At 34.7% G+C, this 16,319-nt stretch overlaps 1 protein-coding gene across 3 annotated transcripts in view; it reads left to right on the top strand.

Moving 5' to 3' along the window:
* POF1B (POF1B actin binding protein) overlaps window positions 1-16,319 on the top strand; it is a 92,581-nt gene that overhangs the window by 61,147 nt on the left and 15,115 nt on the right. For all 3 annotated transcript variants that reach the window (XM_019631689.1, XM_019631687.1, XM_019631688.1), the window contains exons 10-15: window positions 3,541-3,633; window positions 4,443-4,556; window positions 5,386-5,538; window positions 5,840-5,959; window positions 7,329-7,457; window positions 8,678-8,760. In XM_019631689.1, coding sequence (XP_019487234.1) covers window positions 3,541-3,633; window positions 4,443-4,556; window positions 5,386-5,538; window positions 5,840-5,959; window positions 7,329-7,457; window positions 8,678-8,760 — 692 coding nt within the window. The remainder of the gene's footprint in view (window positions 1-3,540; window positions 3,634-4,442; window positions 4,557-5,385; window positions 5,539-5,839; window positions 5,960-7,328; window positions 7,458-8,677; window positions 8,761-16,319) is intronic.

Below are 16,319 nucleotides of genomic sequence, written 5' to 3'. Positions count from 1 at the left end.
CTGGCCCATGTTGGTATTATCATTGCGCTCTTCCCGAGTGAGGCAGATTGGTCACCAGCCACTGGACAGCTGCTTACGGCAGCTCTTGGCAACTCACGCTGGCTGCTGGCTGCTCATGCCGGCTGCCGGCCCCTCACGGTAGCTTATGACAGCCCACTGCAGCCTCACTGCAGTCTACGCCAACGCCGGTGACTCACGGCAGCGCAGCTCCAGGTCGAGCTGTTGTTCACCATCTTAGCTGTAGAGGGCAGTGTCACTGGCCCTCATGTGGGATCCGAACCAAGGCTCTGCTGCTCAGAGCTGGCATCCCAAACCAGCTCTTAAACAATGTGCCACTCAGCCGGCCCTCATTACATGTATTTTAATTTTCATTATATTTGAAGTAAATTTCTTATAGAAACACATAATTGGGTCATTTTTTTCTTCTCACTCTGTCAATTTCTGTCTTTTAATTGGTATATTTAGACCAAATTGTAACTATTATGTTAGGGCTAGATCTTCTGTTTTATTTTTTTGTTTTTTGTTTGTTCTCTCTGTTTTTTGTTTCCTTGTTTCCTTTGTGCTACTTTCCTGTGGATTACTTGAATGTGTTTTAGAATTCCATTTTGATTTATCTTCAGTGCTTTTGAGTGTATCTCTTAGAATAGCTTTTTTAGTGGTTGCTCTAAGTATGACATTATATATCCGTAACTTAAACCAGTGTACCAGTATCAACATTTCATTAGTTTCATTAAGCTGTAGAAAATTTTGCTTCCTATACTCTCTTTACCCTCCACATTTATAATTCTCTTAAATATTTCCTTTACATGCTTCAAGTCCATATCAGATAGTATTATGTATATTTTTTACTTCAATCATCACATACAATTTAGAAAAGACAAGAGAAGGAGAACCTACTCTATTTGTCTATATTTTTGCTTGCCATGTTATTTCTTCCTTCTTGATATTCCAAATTCCTTCTTTTATCATTTTCTGTCTCTTCAAAGAACTTCTTTCAACCATTCTTTTAGAGTAGGTTTGCTAGTGACAAATTATTTTCACTTTTGTTTATCTGAAAATGTGATTTCCTCTTCATTCTTAAAGGATATTTTCATTAGATACAGAATTTGCAGTTGACAATTCTTTTCATTGAGCACTTGAAAACTGTATGCCACTTCCTTCTGATCTCTATGGTTTCTGATGAGAAATCTGCTGTCATTTGAATTGTTATTCCCAATAGTTAAGATTTCTCTTGCTATCGCTTTTCGGCCTTTTGGCTAAGATCAAGAGTAGTATCTGTTCTCATCAGTTTAATATCTGATATGTCAAGAAAAAAAAGATTTCTCTTTCAAGATTTTAAATTTATATCTAGTTTAAGGAAGTTTGATTGATTTGTCTGGGCATGGATTTCTTTGTACTTATCCTATTTGGGCTTTGCTTAACTTCTTGAATCTGTATGTTAATGGGGTTTGTTAATTTGGGGAAGTTTTCAATTATTATGTCTTCAAATACTTGTTTAGCTCCACCGTTTCTTCTTTCTTTCTAGGACTCTGATGACATGAATGTTAGATATGCGTTATACTCCCACAGGTCTCCAAGGCTCTGTTTAATTTTTTTTTCCAACCTATTTTCCCTTTGATGTTCAGATTGAGTACTTTCTATTGTTTTATCTTCAAGTTCACTGATTCTTTGCTCTGTACTTCCCATTCTGTTCTTTAGTCCATCTGCTGAGGTTTTTGGTTTTGTTTTTTAGTTATTGAGCTTGTCAGTTCTAAAATTTTCATTTAGTTATTCTTAATATTTTCTATTTCTTTTCTGAGATTTTGTTTTGCTGCTGAGACTTTCTATTTTTTATTTGTTTTAAGTATGTTTGAAATTTCTTGTTGAAACATTTTTATGATGTTTGTTTTAAAATCCTTTTCAGACAATTCTAACATTTCTATTATCTTGATGTTGACATTTATTAAGTGTTTTTTTTCTTCTCAAGTTGAGATTTTCCTGGTTCTTGGAATGACAAGTGATTTTTTTCTTCTTGAAACATTGATAATTTGAGTATTATAGTATGACTTTGGATTTTATTCAAATCTTCTGTTTTAGCAAGTCTCCTCTGATACTGAAATAACAGAGGAAGTGGGGGCACTGCCTGTTATTGTCAGCTGGGAGTGGAAGTCCAAGTTCCCTACTTAGCCTCTGTTGACACTGGTCAGGAAAAGAGTTCCTTGTTCCTCTTGAGCAGGGGTAGGAATTGTGTCTCTCTACTAGGGTCTCACCTTTTTAGTGCCTGGTTTCATTAGGGAGGAGTGCCTCATTTCTGTTCCCCTCTTGGCCTCCACTAACACTGCAAGGTGAGTGATCTCATTTCCATTGGGCAGTAATAAAAGTCCTTACTCTCCTATAAGCATCTTCTGATATCACCCTAGCAGGGAGGTGGAGCAGTACCTCACTACTGTTGTATAAGGTGAAAGCCTTCGTTCTTTTCATAGCCTCAACGGACACCAACATGCTTGGGGTCTCATTTTTGTCCAGTGGGGATGAAAGACCCATTTCTCTACCTTACCATTTCTAACACCAGCCTGGTGAGTGGTGTTGGCACACATTTTTATGGCCTGGTGAGGGGGAAAATCTAGGTTCTCTTCCTGGCCTTTGATGGTTTGGGTGTGAGTAGAGTTGCAGGTTTTATTTCTGAAGTGTTTGGCTGGAGTAGAGTGGTTATTATCTAAAACTTCTCTGCCATGCTAGGCTGCTCCTTTCATGGTTCTTTGGCTACAGAGAATAGACTTTTCTAGGGACTTCCGTTGTCTGTAGCTATTGGTGTTTCTGGGTTACTAGTTTCCCTGACATCAATCTGTGATATATGAAGCATAAAGAAAACCCAGGAACTCTCTTCTGTGTTATTCCTCAGGTCCCAATGTTCCTAACCAGACTTCTTTCTTGTTTTCACCTTTCAGTCTTTTTATGATTGTTTTATAGATAACGTCCAGGGCTTTTCATTATACTTAGCAGGAGAAATAAGGAAAAGTATTTCTACTTCATCTTTCAGAAACAGAAGTTGCCTTTTATAAGCCATTTTTCTTTGAACAAATTAGTTTAACTTAGTGAAAAGGTTTGTCTCCCTACTCCTTAAAATTTGAGATATTTCTATACTTTAATGTTCAACTTGACTTGTATTATATTCTTCTCACCTCAGGCAAAATCCATGAATTTGGCAGCACACTTAGGAAGATGCATTTTATTATTTGAAGGTTGACTGCCTGCTCTTTTCTAGTCTTTAAATAAAGAATAAAAGTAAATTTGAGAATTTGCTGATAAACTTCTGTCTTGTGAGAAAGATAACGTTTCATCATGGGAAAAAATAATAGACCCTGTTCTAATTACATGGCTATGATTTCTTCAGGAGTATTACTTGAGCTACTTATGCATTTTATTAACAATATTGCCACATAAAAAATAAAACTGTTAATAAGTTTTACTTGTATGAACAAAAAAATAAGATCACTGTCACTTATATTGTGTATTGTAAATGCTAGCAACCATAAACTATCAATCATTTTCTTCCTCCAGATGAGGAGTATGTCCGATAAATCACTCCGACTAGTACTGTCCACATTCAGCAACATACGGGAGGAGCTTGGACATCTTCAAAATGACCTGACAGTAACATTTATTTTTATTTTTATTTCCAAAGCCTTTATAGTTCCTACCTTCCTAACATAGAAATCAAGGCATTCAGTCTAATTTTAAAACATTTAATAAAACACAACATTATGCTCACCCAGACATAGTTATTTTCTTGAAACAATTAATTGTGGCTGAGACAGGAGAAAAGAAATGTCCCATGTGAAAATGAAAGTTGAGAGTGTACTTATTAATTAGTTTACCACTAAGGTAATTTAATACTTAAAGCCAAGAAGTAGCTTGTAAAATTAGAATAATTAGCTTATTGAATTGGAAATTCCCCCTTTTCTGTAATAATAAAGCATACTCTGAATTTCTTTGGGTACTTCAAAACTTTTTTTAAAGAACTTAATCTTTTCTATTTTCTAATTTAATTGATGTCTTGGTGCCATCAGCTAGGTACATTCAGAATACTTTCCATACAATGAATAACCCCTTGAAGACTTTGGAGTAGGTTTTTTGTTTCTGGGTTCTGATGAACACATTTAGACTCTACTTTGAAAATTCACTACCTGCTGGGATTAACAAGGATTCTTTGTAGATTGGGGCAAAACCAGTTATTCAGAAGCTTCTGCTCCGCTGCACTTTGAGTTAGTTTATCTGTCAAAATGTCCCTTTCAATGCAGGTTTTTAAAGTTTCAGTACTTTTGTATCCCATATTTTGTTTAACTTTTAAGAATTCTATTTTATTAAGCAACTACAAATGAACAATGCTTATTTAAATCTTCCTATGTGACTGTGGACAAGTTTCTGTTATTCTTAGTCATAACAAATAATTTTGTTTCTAGTCATTGGAAAATGACAAGTTAAGACTTGAGAAAGATTTGGCATTCAAAGAAACTCAAATAAAAGAATATGAAGAACTCTTGGCATCAGTGAGAGCAAATAATCGTCAGCAGCAGGTAAGTTGTTATTTTCATTGATGATAAACTAGATTGATAACTTTTCTCATGCACAATTACTGGCACATTGATGTTATGAAATACAATCAAGACAGAATTAAAATACGCTGGAAAAATTTGTTCATGTCAGAACTGAGTGGCTTTGGATATTTCCAATGACTGAAAACCCTTTCAGAAAAGCAGATAACCTTATGTATTTCAGATATAAAATATATACTGTCCACAATTATCGGTGCTGTTGGGTGACAAGAATTGTATAAGTAATGAAAACCTAAGTTCACTTATTGATTTAATCTACTCACATGTTGGTGAAAAAAGTTTTTGTATAGATTTTAACACGTGTTTGTTCAATGAATAAATGAAATAATCACCTCTAGAAGTGTTCTCCAGACATCAGAGCAGAGATGATTCCTAGGAAATTGTAATGGGTGTCTAAGGCTGATCCCTTCCTAATCTTCACTCCCATGACAGTCCCAAATTTTGTTCAACTTCCAGTTGTCACATAAATAATCAAGCATATGGTCATCTTGGTTCCTACTAGAAGGCAGAGTATAGAATGGTCAAAGAGTAGCAAGAGTCCAATTGCTAAATTGGTACATTGAACATTCGTCTATTCTTGATTGCTTCTCATGCAAGATAGGCAAGTCAGACTAAAGGCAATAATCTAATATTTTATATGGCTGATTTAACTTACTATTTAATAGTAAATAGATAAGAAAACCAGGAATGGGAAAATATTTGCTTTATTTCACTGAATTAATCAATTAAAAGACCATTCCCTCCAAAAAATAAAATGCATTTGTCTTATTTACTTGTGTCTTCTTTACAGCAAGGACTTCAAGACTCAACCTCAAAATGCCAAGCACTGGAAGAAAATAATCTCTCTCTTCGACATACACTATCAGACATGGAATATAGATTAAAAGAACTAGAATACTGTAAACATAGTTTAGAGCAAGAGAATAAAAATCTCAGAATACAGGTATTAAAATTTTATTTTAAATATGTTATTGCCTTAGTTATGCCATTGTAATCTTAGCATTGGCATATATACATCCTATTCATCCTGAGAAAATGCATGAACTGCTTTCTGATGATCTCACATGCAGTTAGGTCTTATCTCACTGCCATTTGGGCTGTATAATGCAATTCCTAAAAACTGCTCTTATTATTTTAATGTATCTTTTATTCATGTGGTTTCCATTTAATAATAAGTCTTGTAATGTAATATGTTATTTCCTTCATAACAATCCAAATACAGAAATTTATTTTGTCTTGGTTAGGTTTCTGAGACTTGCACAGGCCCAATGCTTCAGGCTAAAATGGATGAAATTGGCAACCATTACATGGAGATGGTAAAAAACTTAAGAATGGAGAAAGATAGAGAGATCTGCAAGCTACGGGTATGTTGATCCTACATTGCATAAATGCACAGGACAGCACAGACTTTCTAATAAGATAGTGATGGTTTCAGGTTTAAAACTACAAAGAAAAATCAAATGAAGGTAGAGTTTTAGGAATATGCCATAAAACCTTTTGTTTAAATACATATCACTGTGAATATAAAATACTGCTAAATTGTTTTCTAACTTAGCTTAATCTTTTATAAGAAAGCAAAAGAAGACAATAAGTTCAGGGTTTTGGTTTTTAATTTTTATTTATTTATTTGGTGGCAGGAGGAACCCTTTATGATCTTGTCTACAGCGTTTTTATGCAGGCAGGCAAGGGTAACATTTGAAATTATCCTGTAAAGACACAGCTGGATTCATAAAAAATCCTCACTTGACTTTGAAGGATGATACATAGCAAGAATTTTGTCAAGCACAAGGATAAAAACAGTGTTGAATTATGTACTTGTAACTGGCATCAAAATTAGAATGATATTTGTGAGAATAAGTATCCATTGCCTTATTTGTAATTCTAGGTCAAATTGACTAACTCTTAATTTACTGATTCCTAAATGTTGCTGAATATACTTAAATAATTTTATGGAAAAGTGGCCACAGAATTTTTCTTCAAATATCATTGTACAAACTTTACCAAAAATCACAATGGAATAAATGTAATTTGTTCAAAAGCCTGCTGATTTTTCTAGAAGATTTCCTCCACTGGTTTCTTTTCCATCCTGACATTACTAATAACACTTTAGCCTAACAGCCATCTATGCACATATAATATAATAAAGAGGAAAATGGAAAAGATTTGGAGTCGGAAGACTGTCTTAGGGTTGCAACAATGTTTCTTGTGAGCCAAATAACTTTTTGTCATTTAGCCTCTCTGGATCTCATTTACCTGTTTTATAAATAAGTATTATAATAATAATTTCCTTATCTCACAGGGCTGCTGTGAGGACTGAGATAAGACATGCAGGTGGAAAATTTTGTGAACTGCAAATCACAATATAATATTAGTTATTATTGTTATTTAGTTTTCCTTAATTAGTACTTGAAGTAATCTAAAGTGCCTGTTTTCTTCACTTTATTTTAATTCTTGTGTCCTAGGACTGTTACTCAAGTAATAAATACCTAGCCTTAAACAGTAAAGTCATCTTTTTTAAAAATTGAGAAATTAAATTGGCATTTTAATGTCAAATATGAAATGGCATTCATATTTGACATTCATAAAACTCTATAAATATTTATAACTATTGGTATTTTGCTCTTTGTTTCATAGCTACCTGTATGACTTTATGTCACCTAACCTCTCTGGAACTCAGTTACCTATTTTGTAAAAGAGAATTATACTAATTATTATTTCTTTTTAAATCCTTAGACTCAATTAAATCAGTACCAAAAGGATGTTTCAAGAAGAGAGGGAAGTTGCAGTGACTTCCAATTCAAGCTTCATGAACTGACGAGCTTGTTGGAAGAGAAGGATTCCCTTATAAAACGTCAGTCAGAGGTAATAAAGGAAAGGGTAGGGTGGAAAGGAACAATACAACTCAGTCTTGTAGGATAAATACTTCCCATGAATTAGAGGAGGACACATTTCCAAGACTCACTTTATTCATGAAGTAGAATGGAAGTGAATGTGAAGAGGTAGAAGATTCATTTTCAGAAGAAATAAATCAAATGAAAGCTAGAGCTGAAGCTAAAAATAAATACCATTGGGCATTTAATATTTGTAAGACATTCATTTTATACTTCATTACTACTAAAACTCCCAATAAGACTCCCTACTAGATTACTAGCTGCTTCAGCAAGGGACTGTGTTACAGTCCTCTCTGTATCTGTAGCATATAGCCCAGGATCTATTATAAAATAGGTATAAAAAAAACTACCAAATCGTGGCTAATGTTGTATCGTTGTTATTAAACAAATGGTACTTATAGTAAAGTTCAGTGATATACTTTCTGTTAAGGAGTAATACCTGCTTTCCATATTGAAGTTTCATTGCTTTTCTGCTATAGCTATACTTTTCAAGCATGTTAGGACAAAAACTTTCATATCATCTTGAGAACCATGTCCATTCAATCTCATGTTATCCCTCAAATATAGAAATCCTATGCCAGTTAGTTGATTCCTGCATAGACATGTAATGCAACTTATTAGGTACTATGAAACAAGAGTATATGGTATTCAACAAGTGAGATTAGAACATTTTTACCTCAAGTTGAGAAAGGAAGAAAAGTAATTATTCTTAGTAACTTTGTTAAATGACTAAATATACTTCTTACCTCACGTTTCTACTATTTTCTTTTTTTACATTTATTTATTCATTTTTGTCTTTCTCGTTTTTCAGTTACAGTTGACATTCAATGTTATTTTATATTAGTTTCAGCATAGTGGTTAGACATTTATGTAATTTATGCAGTGATCCACCCGATCATTCTAGTACCCACAAGGTACTCTGGTACTATTCATAGTTGTTGCAACATTATTGACTATATTCTTTGTGCTGTATTTTATGTACCCATGACTATTTTGTAACTACCAATTTGTATTTTTTAATCCCTTCACCTTTTTCACCCAGCTTCCGAAACCCCCTCCTCTCTGGCAACCATCAGTTCTCTGTATCTATGAGTCTGTTTCTGTTTTGTTTGTTCACTTATTTTGTTCTGTAGATTCCACAAATAAGTGAGTCTACTATTTTCAAATGATTATACTGTTTTTATTTGTAAGGAACTCTCGAAGTTGAGACAAGAGATATATTCATCTCATAACCAACCCTCCAGTTGTGGAAGGACTACAATTACCACTAAAAAGTAATGTATTTTTAAATGAAATTTGAAATTTGAATATGACTTTGGTTCTTATAAAATCCAAGTTATAGCATTATATATATATATATATATATATATATATATATACATATATATGTGTGTGTGTGTGTGTGTGAGTGTGTCTGTGTGTGTGTGTGTGACCGTAAACAGAGTTTGGTATTTTCTGCAGGCCAGTAATTCTACTAAAGAATGACTATTCACAAAAATATATAGCTATTATGGTCAATAAAATTATGTAGTACACATTTCCTATATTTATAGCATATTAAGTACAATGGACATGAAAAGCAATTAATTGTTTGTTTAATAAACTATATTAGATCAGGACTCTTTCAATTGCACATGTCACAAACCCAGCTTCAACTAGGAGTTAGTTAATTCAGTTAATTGGGATTGCTTGGTGTCCAGATGGATTCATGTACTCAAAATACATCATCAGAAATTGTTCTCTCTATTGGCTCTGCTCTTTCCGGTGTAGATATCATTCTTTTTTTAAAAAATAAGTGTTTTATTTTTCAATTAGAATTGACATAAAATATTGTTAGTGCCACGTGTTCAACAGAGTGATTAGACATCAACATAACTTGCGAGGTGATCATCCCAATAAATCTAGTGCCCATCTGACACCATACATAGTCATTATAATATTGATTATATACTGTATGCTATACTTTACACCCCATGACTATTTTGTAACTACCAATTTGTACTTCTTAATCCCTTCCCCTTTTTCACTCACCCCCAAACCCCCTCTCAAATGGCAACCATCAAAATGTTCTCTGTACCTATGAGTTTGTTTGTGTTTTGTTTATTTGGTTCTCTAGGATAACACATATAAGTGAAATCATACGGAATTTGCCTTTCTTTCTGACTTACTCCACTCAGCAATATGTAATACCTTCTACTCCATTTATGTTCTTGCAGACGATAATATTTCATTACTTTTAATGGCTGAGTAATATTCCATTGTGTGTGTATACATTATATCATTATATATACATTATATATATATATATATATATATATATATATATATATATGTAATCTCTTCTTTATCTATTCAGCCAGTGTTGGACAGTCAGGCTGCCTTTAATGCCTCCACATGCTGGCTATTGTAAATAATGCTGCAGTGAGCACATAGATGCACATGTCCCTTTGAAGTAGTGTTTTGTGTTTCCTCAGAAAAATATCCAGAAGTGGGATTAGTGGGTGCTTCCTTGTCTCTAGTTATAGCCTTTGTTTTAAAGTCTATTTTGTCTGGTATAAGTATTGCTACTCCAGGTTTTTTTGTTTTTGTTTTTCATTTTCATGAAAAATATTTTTCCATCCCTTTACTTTCAGCCTGTGTGTGAAAGTGAGTCTCTTGTAAGCAGAATATGTAAGGGGCTTCTTTCTTATTCATTCAGCCACAATATCTTTTGATTGGAGCATTTAATCCATTTATATTTAAAGTAATTATTGATAGATATGTAGTTATTGCCATTTCATTATTTATATTTTTGTCTTTTTTATTGTTATTTTTAAAGAAGCCCCTCTAAGATTCCTTGTAATACTGCTTTGGTGGTGATGAACTCCTTTAGCTTTTTCTTATCTGGGAAACTATGTATCCGTCCTTCGATTCTAAATGATAGCTTTGCTAGGTAGAGTAATCTTGGATGTAGGTCCTCTCTGTTCATCACTTTGAATATTTCTTGCTAAACCCTTCTGGCCTGTAAAGTTTCTGTTGAGAGATCAGCTGACAATCTTTTGGGAGCATACTTGTAGGTAACTAACTGCTTTTCTCTTTCTGCTTTTAAGATTCTCTCTTTGTCTTTAACCTTTGGCATTTTAATTGTAATATGTCTTGGTGTGGGCCTGTTTGGGTTCATCTTGTTTGGGATTCTCTGCACTTCCTGGGGTTGTATCTTTATTTCCTTCATGGGGCTAGAGAAGTTTTCAGTCATTATTTCTTAAAATAGTTTTTTAATGCCTTGCTCTCTTCTTCTGGTACCCTGATGATGTAAATGTTGGTATGCTTCATATTGTCCCAGAAACCCCTTAAACTCTCCTCATGCTTTGTTTGTTTTTAAGGGGGATTCTTTTTTCATTGTGCTATTCTGATTGGGGATTTTATGCTACCTTATCTTCTAAATCGCTGATTTGATGCTCAGTTTCATCTATTCTATTGTTGATTCCCTCTAATGGATTCCTTATTTCAGTTATTGTATTCTTCAGTTCATACTGGTTCCTTTCTATATTTTTTATCTCCACTTTTGTTTCCTATCTTTTTGTTATAGTTCTCACTGAGTTAATCTATTCTTCCCCTAAATTCATTGAACATTCTGATAACCAGTAATTTGAACTCTGCATCTGGTAGATTGTTTGTCTCCATTTTGTTTAGTTCTGTTTCCGAGGCTTCATTCTGTTCTTTTATTTAAGACATGTTTCTTTGTCTCCAAATTTTGGCTGCCTCCCTGTGTTTGTTTCTAAGTATTAGGTAATGCTCCTATGTCTCCCAGTCTTCAAAGAGCAGCCTTATGTAGTAGGTATACTTTGGAGCCCAGTGACACAGTCTCCCTGGTCACCTGAGCTGGGTGCTCCAGGTGTGTCTCTTGTGTGAATTGTGTGTGCCCTCCTGTTGTAGTTGAGCCTTGGTTGCTCTTTGCATGTCTGTGGGAAGAATTGACCCTGGGGCTGATTGGTTGTGAGGACTGGCCATGATTACAGTGGAGGAGCTGTTGTGCAATGGCTGACTCTACAGAGCAGGATTCACTTTAGCAGGGCTCTGGTGCCTGCCCAGTCTGCCCTTTGGGTTTATTGCCTGTGGAGGCAGCATGGTGGTGCTCCAGCTTGGTTTGAAGCTGGTCACTGGGTATTCCAGTACCAGGACCTCTGGTTGAGTGGCCTCGCCTCAGGCCAAGGTCAGTCACAGCCTGTGGCCTGCCTGGGGCCACCTGGCATGAGCCACAAAGCAATCCACAGATGGCAGCCACCCATGCTTGGCTTGGAAGTGCCTGGTAGAAGCCAAGCTATGAACCAAGGCCAGCTGCCACTAATGCCTGGCTTGGGACTGTTCAGCCAGAGTTACAGGGCATGCCAAGTCCAGATGCTGTTTGTTTGGGTTATGTGAATTTTGAACTTTTAAGAGATTTTAGGAAAGTCTGCAGCATGAGCCAAGACAGGCCATTTGTATGTAAAAACCACTGGAAGCAGCTTGGGTGGGCCTGCAAGTTGGTTATGGCAAGGTCTCAGGGAATCACCAGGTTAGAGCAAATGGTGTTAGCCTGATTGATGGAGACTCAGACATGGTGGCTGTCTGTGTGTGCACACTGGGAAGGGAGAGGGATCACAAGAAATAATGGACTCTGCCAGCACTTCTGTCTGGGAGATAGCTGCCCCTTCAGCCTTCAACCTGAAACCAGACAATTCAGTTCCCCCTGGTAGGTCCCTGGCACCTTTTGAACTGCTGCCCCAACGCTGGAGCTCAGAATATGTAAATCTGTCAATAAGCCCATTTGCGTGTCCTTTAAGAGGAATGCCCAGGACTCCAGCAACCAATCTCCATTGGTTTTCATGGCCAGAAGTTGTAGGGACTCATCTTCCTGACACTGGATCCCTGGGCTGGGTATGCTGGTGTGGGGCTGGGACTCTTAACTCTTCAGGAGGGACATCCACAGCCGAGATATCCCTCCCAATTTTTTACCGTTGGGTGTGGGACCAGCTCGTTCAGCATCTCTGCCCCTCCTACCAGTCTTGAAATGTCTTCTTCTGTATATGCTTAGTTGTAGGACTTCTGTTCAGCTAGATTTCAGGTGATTCTCAAAGATGGTTGTTCTGTAGTTTAGTTGCAATTTTTATGTGGTCGTGCGAGGAGGCAAGCATAGTGTTTATCTAGTGTGCCATCTTGACCAGAAATTCTGTGTAGATGTCTTCTTTGGCAGGGTCTCCCCTCCTTGTAGCGATATGTCCACAGCATTTTAGCAAAACCAATAAGAAAAGTCACTCTTTATAAATATTTTCATTAAAGTCTATTTTGGATGGTCCATATAAATAGAATGATATAAAATGTGATCTTTTGTTATTGAATTATTTCACTTTGCATAATATTTTCAAGATTCATCAATGATTTAGCATGTACTTCATTGCTTTTTGTTACTAAGCAATATTCTATTTTATGGATGTACAACATTTTACTTATGTATTTATCAATTTATGGATATTTGAGCTGTTTTCCATTTTTGGCCATTATGAATAGTGCTATTGTGAATATCTGTGTACAAACAAACTTGTGTGGACATATATGCTCATTTATTTTGAGTGTATACCTAGGAGTGGAAATGCTGGTTCATGTGGTAACACTATGTTTAACTTTTTGAGGAAGTGCTAAACCGTTTTACAAAGTAGTGCACCATTTTACATTCCCACTAACAGTGTATGTAGGGTTCCAATTTCTCTCCAATCTCCCCAACACTTATTGTCCATCTCTTGGATTATAGCTATCCTAAAGGTTGGGAAGTGGTATCTCACTGTGGTTTTGATTCGTACTGTCTAACAATCAATGTTGCTTATTACTTTTTTATGTGCTTCTTGGCCATTGGTATATCTTCTTTGGAGAATGACTATTTAAATTCTTCCTCAAATTTTAAATTGGGTTATTTGCTTTTTAATTGTTGAATTGCAAGAGATATTTATATATTCTGGATATAAGTCCTTTATCAGAGATATGATTTGCAAATATATTTTTTCATTCCATGAGCTGTGTTTTCACTATATTGATAGTATTATTTGCAGCACCAGTTTTTAATTTTGAGGACGTTCATCTATTTTTTCTTTTGTTACTTATGCTTTTGGTTTTATATGTAAAAAAGAATTGCATAATCCAATGTCATGAAGATTTACACCCTTTTTTTCTTCTAAGAGTTTTACAGTTTTATCTATCACATTTAGATCTATGATGCATTCCGAGTTAATTTTTATATGGTGTGAAGTAGGGGGTCCAAGTTTGTTCTTGTGCATGGTAATATCTAGTTGTTTCAACAGCATTTGTAGACTATACAGTTCTTTCTCCCACTGAATTGACTTGGTATCCTTGTTGTAATCAAATGATCATAAATGAAAAGGCAAATTTGTAGACTTTCAACTTTACTCCATTGATCTAATTGTTTTTGGTTTTTTGTTTTGTTTTGTTTTGTTTTGTTTTTTATGCCAGTACCACACTGTCTTACTTACTATAGCTTTTTAATTAAGTTTTTAAATCAGGAATGTGATTCTTAAAACTGTTCTCTTCAAGATTGATTTAGCTATTTTTGGTCCTTTGGATTTCTATATGAATTTTAGGATAAGTTTGTTTATTTATGTAAAAGAAATCCATTGGGAATCTTATAAGAAATTGATTGAATATGTAGAAAACTTCGGGTATTATTGATTGCCACATTAACTATATTTTGTCTCCTGACCCATGAGCATGGAATCATTTTCCATTTAAATCCTCATTAATTTCTTAAAACAATTTCTCATTTTCATTGCACAAGTTTTACACTTATTTTGTTAAATTTATTTCTAAGTATTATATTATTTTTGATGCCATTATACATTGAACTATAATATTTTCTTTTTTTAGGTTATTTATTTATAACTTTTATTTTCAGTTCTTTTGTCTTTTTTTAATTAAAATTCATTGGGTGACAATGGTTAGTAAAATTACATAGGTTTCAAGTGTACAATTCTGTAATACATCATCTATATAACACATTGTGTGTTCACCATCCAGTGTCAGCTCTCATTCCATCACCATATATTTGACCCCATTTATCCTCATCTACCACCCCCCTCCCACCTTACCCTCTGGTAACCACTAAACTATTGTCTGTGTCTATGAGTTTTTGTTGCTTTATTTGTTTGTCTTATTCCTTTGTTGCTTTCAGTTTTACGTCCCATATATCAGTAAGGTCAGATGGTTCTCGACTTTTTCTCTCTGACTTGTTTTGCTTAGCATAATAATATCAAGATCCATCCATGTTGTCACAAATGGTACTATTTCATCTTTTCTTATGGCAGAGTAGTATTCCACTGTGTATATATACCACATCTTCTTTATCCAATCATCCATCAAAGGACACTTTGGTTGTTTCCATGTCTTGGGAAGTAAAAGCTAAAATAAATGAATGGGAGTATATCAAACTAAAAAGCTTCTGCACAGCAAAAGAAACCATCGACAAAATAAGGAGGCATCCATCCAAATGGGAGATGTTTGCAAATAACACCTCTGATAAGGGGCTAATATCCAAAATATATAAGGAACTCATACAACTCAAAAAAAAAAACCAACAAGAAACAATCCAATTAAAAAATGAGAAGAGGACCTGACATTTCTCCAAAGGGGACACACAGATGGCCAATAGACATACGAAAAGATGCTCAACATCACTAATGATCAGAGAAATGCAAATCAAAACCACAATGAGATATCACCTCACACCAGTTAGAATGGCTGTCATCAACATGACAAATAATAACAAGTGGAGAAGCTGTGGAGAAAAAGGAATCCTCTTTCACTGTTGGTGGGAATGCAGATTGATGCAGCCACCTATGGAAGGCAGTGTGGAGGTTCCTCAAAAAATTTAGAATTACCATATGACCCAATAATCCCTCTCCTGGGTATCTACCCCTCTCCCCCCAAAAATCTGAAAACATTTATCCGTAAAGATATACTCGTATGTGCTCCAATGTTCATTGCAGCTTTATTTACAGTGGCCAGAACTGTTTTTTTTTTATTTCATTTTCAGATTGTTCATTGCATGTGTATAGGATTAAAATTTATTTTTGTGTATTGATGGTGTATTCTTTAACCTTGCTAAGCTCATTTATTAATTTTAATAGTTTTATTGTATTCTTTAAAAATTTCTATTTACAAGATCATACCATTTGCAAATAGAGATTGTTTGACTTATTCATTTCTAATCTTGATGCATTTTATTTGGTTTTCTTATCTAATTATCCTAGAACCTCTAGTAATGTGAAAGAGAAGTGGCCAGAGTGGGTATTTTTGTTATGTAATTTGTGTATCTCAAGGAATTTGTGCATTTTATCTAAGTTGTCAAGTTTTTTGGCATAAACCTGTTATAATATTCCTTTATTATACTTTCAAGAAAAGGCTCTTTTTTTAATTTTGCTTTTAAAACAAAAGATCTCTCTTTCTAAAAAAAAAATTATTGAGATATGATTGACATATAACGTTATGTTAGCTTCAGGTGTATAACATGATTTGTTATATGTATATACTGCAAAATGATTACCACAATAAGTCTAGTTAATATCTGTGACCACATATAATTACAAAATGTTTTTTGTTGTAATAAGAAAGTTTATGATCTTTTAGCAACTTTCAAATATACAACATAGTATTATTAACTATAGTCACTATGGTGTACAACACATGCCCATGAGTTATTTATTTTATAAATGGAAGTTTGGGGGCTGGCCAATTGGCTCAGTTGGTTAAGAGCTCACTCAAGAGTGCGAGCTCTGAGCAACAGGGTCGCTGGTTCGATTCACGGCCCGAA

This window comes from Hipposideros armiger, unplaced genomic scaffold (assembly GCF_001890085.2).
Source record: "Hipposideros armiger isolate ML-2016 unplaced genomic scaffold, ASM189008v1 scaffold_1037, whole genome shotgun sequence".
NCBI lineage: Eukaryota > Metazoa > Chordata > Mammalia > Chiroptera > Hipposideridae > Hipposideros > Hipposideros armiger.
Note: the sequence above shows the minus strand (reverse complement) of the source record. Positions and strands in the feature narration are given on the sequence as shown.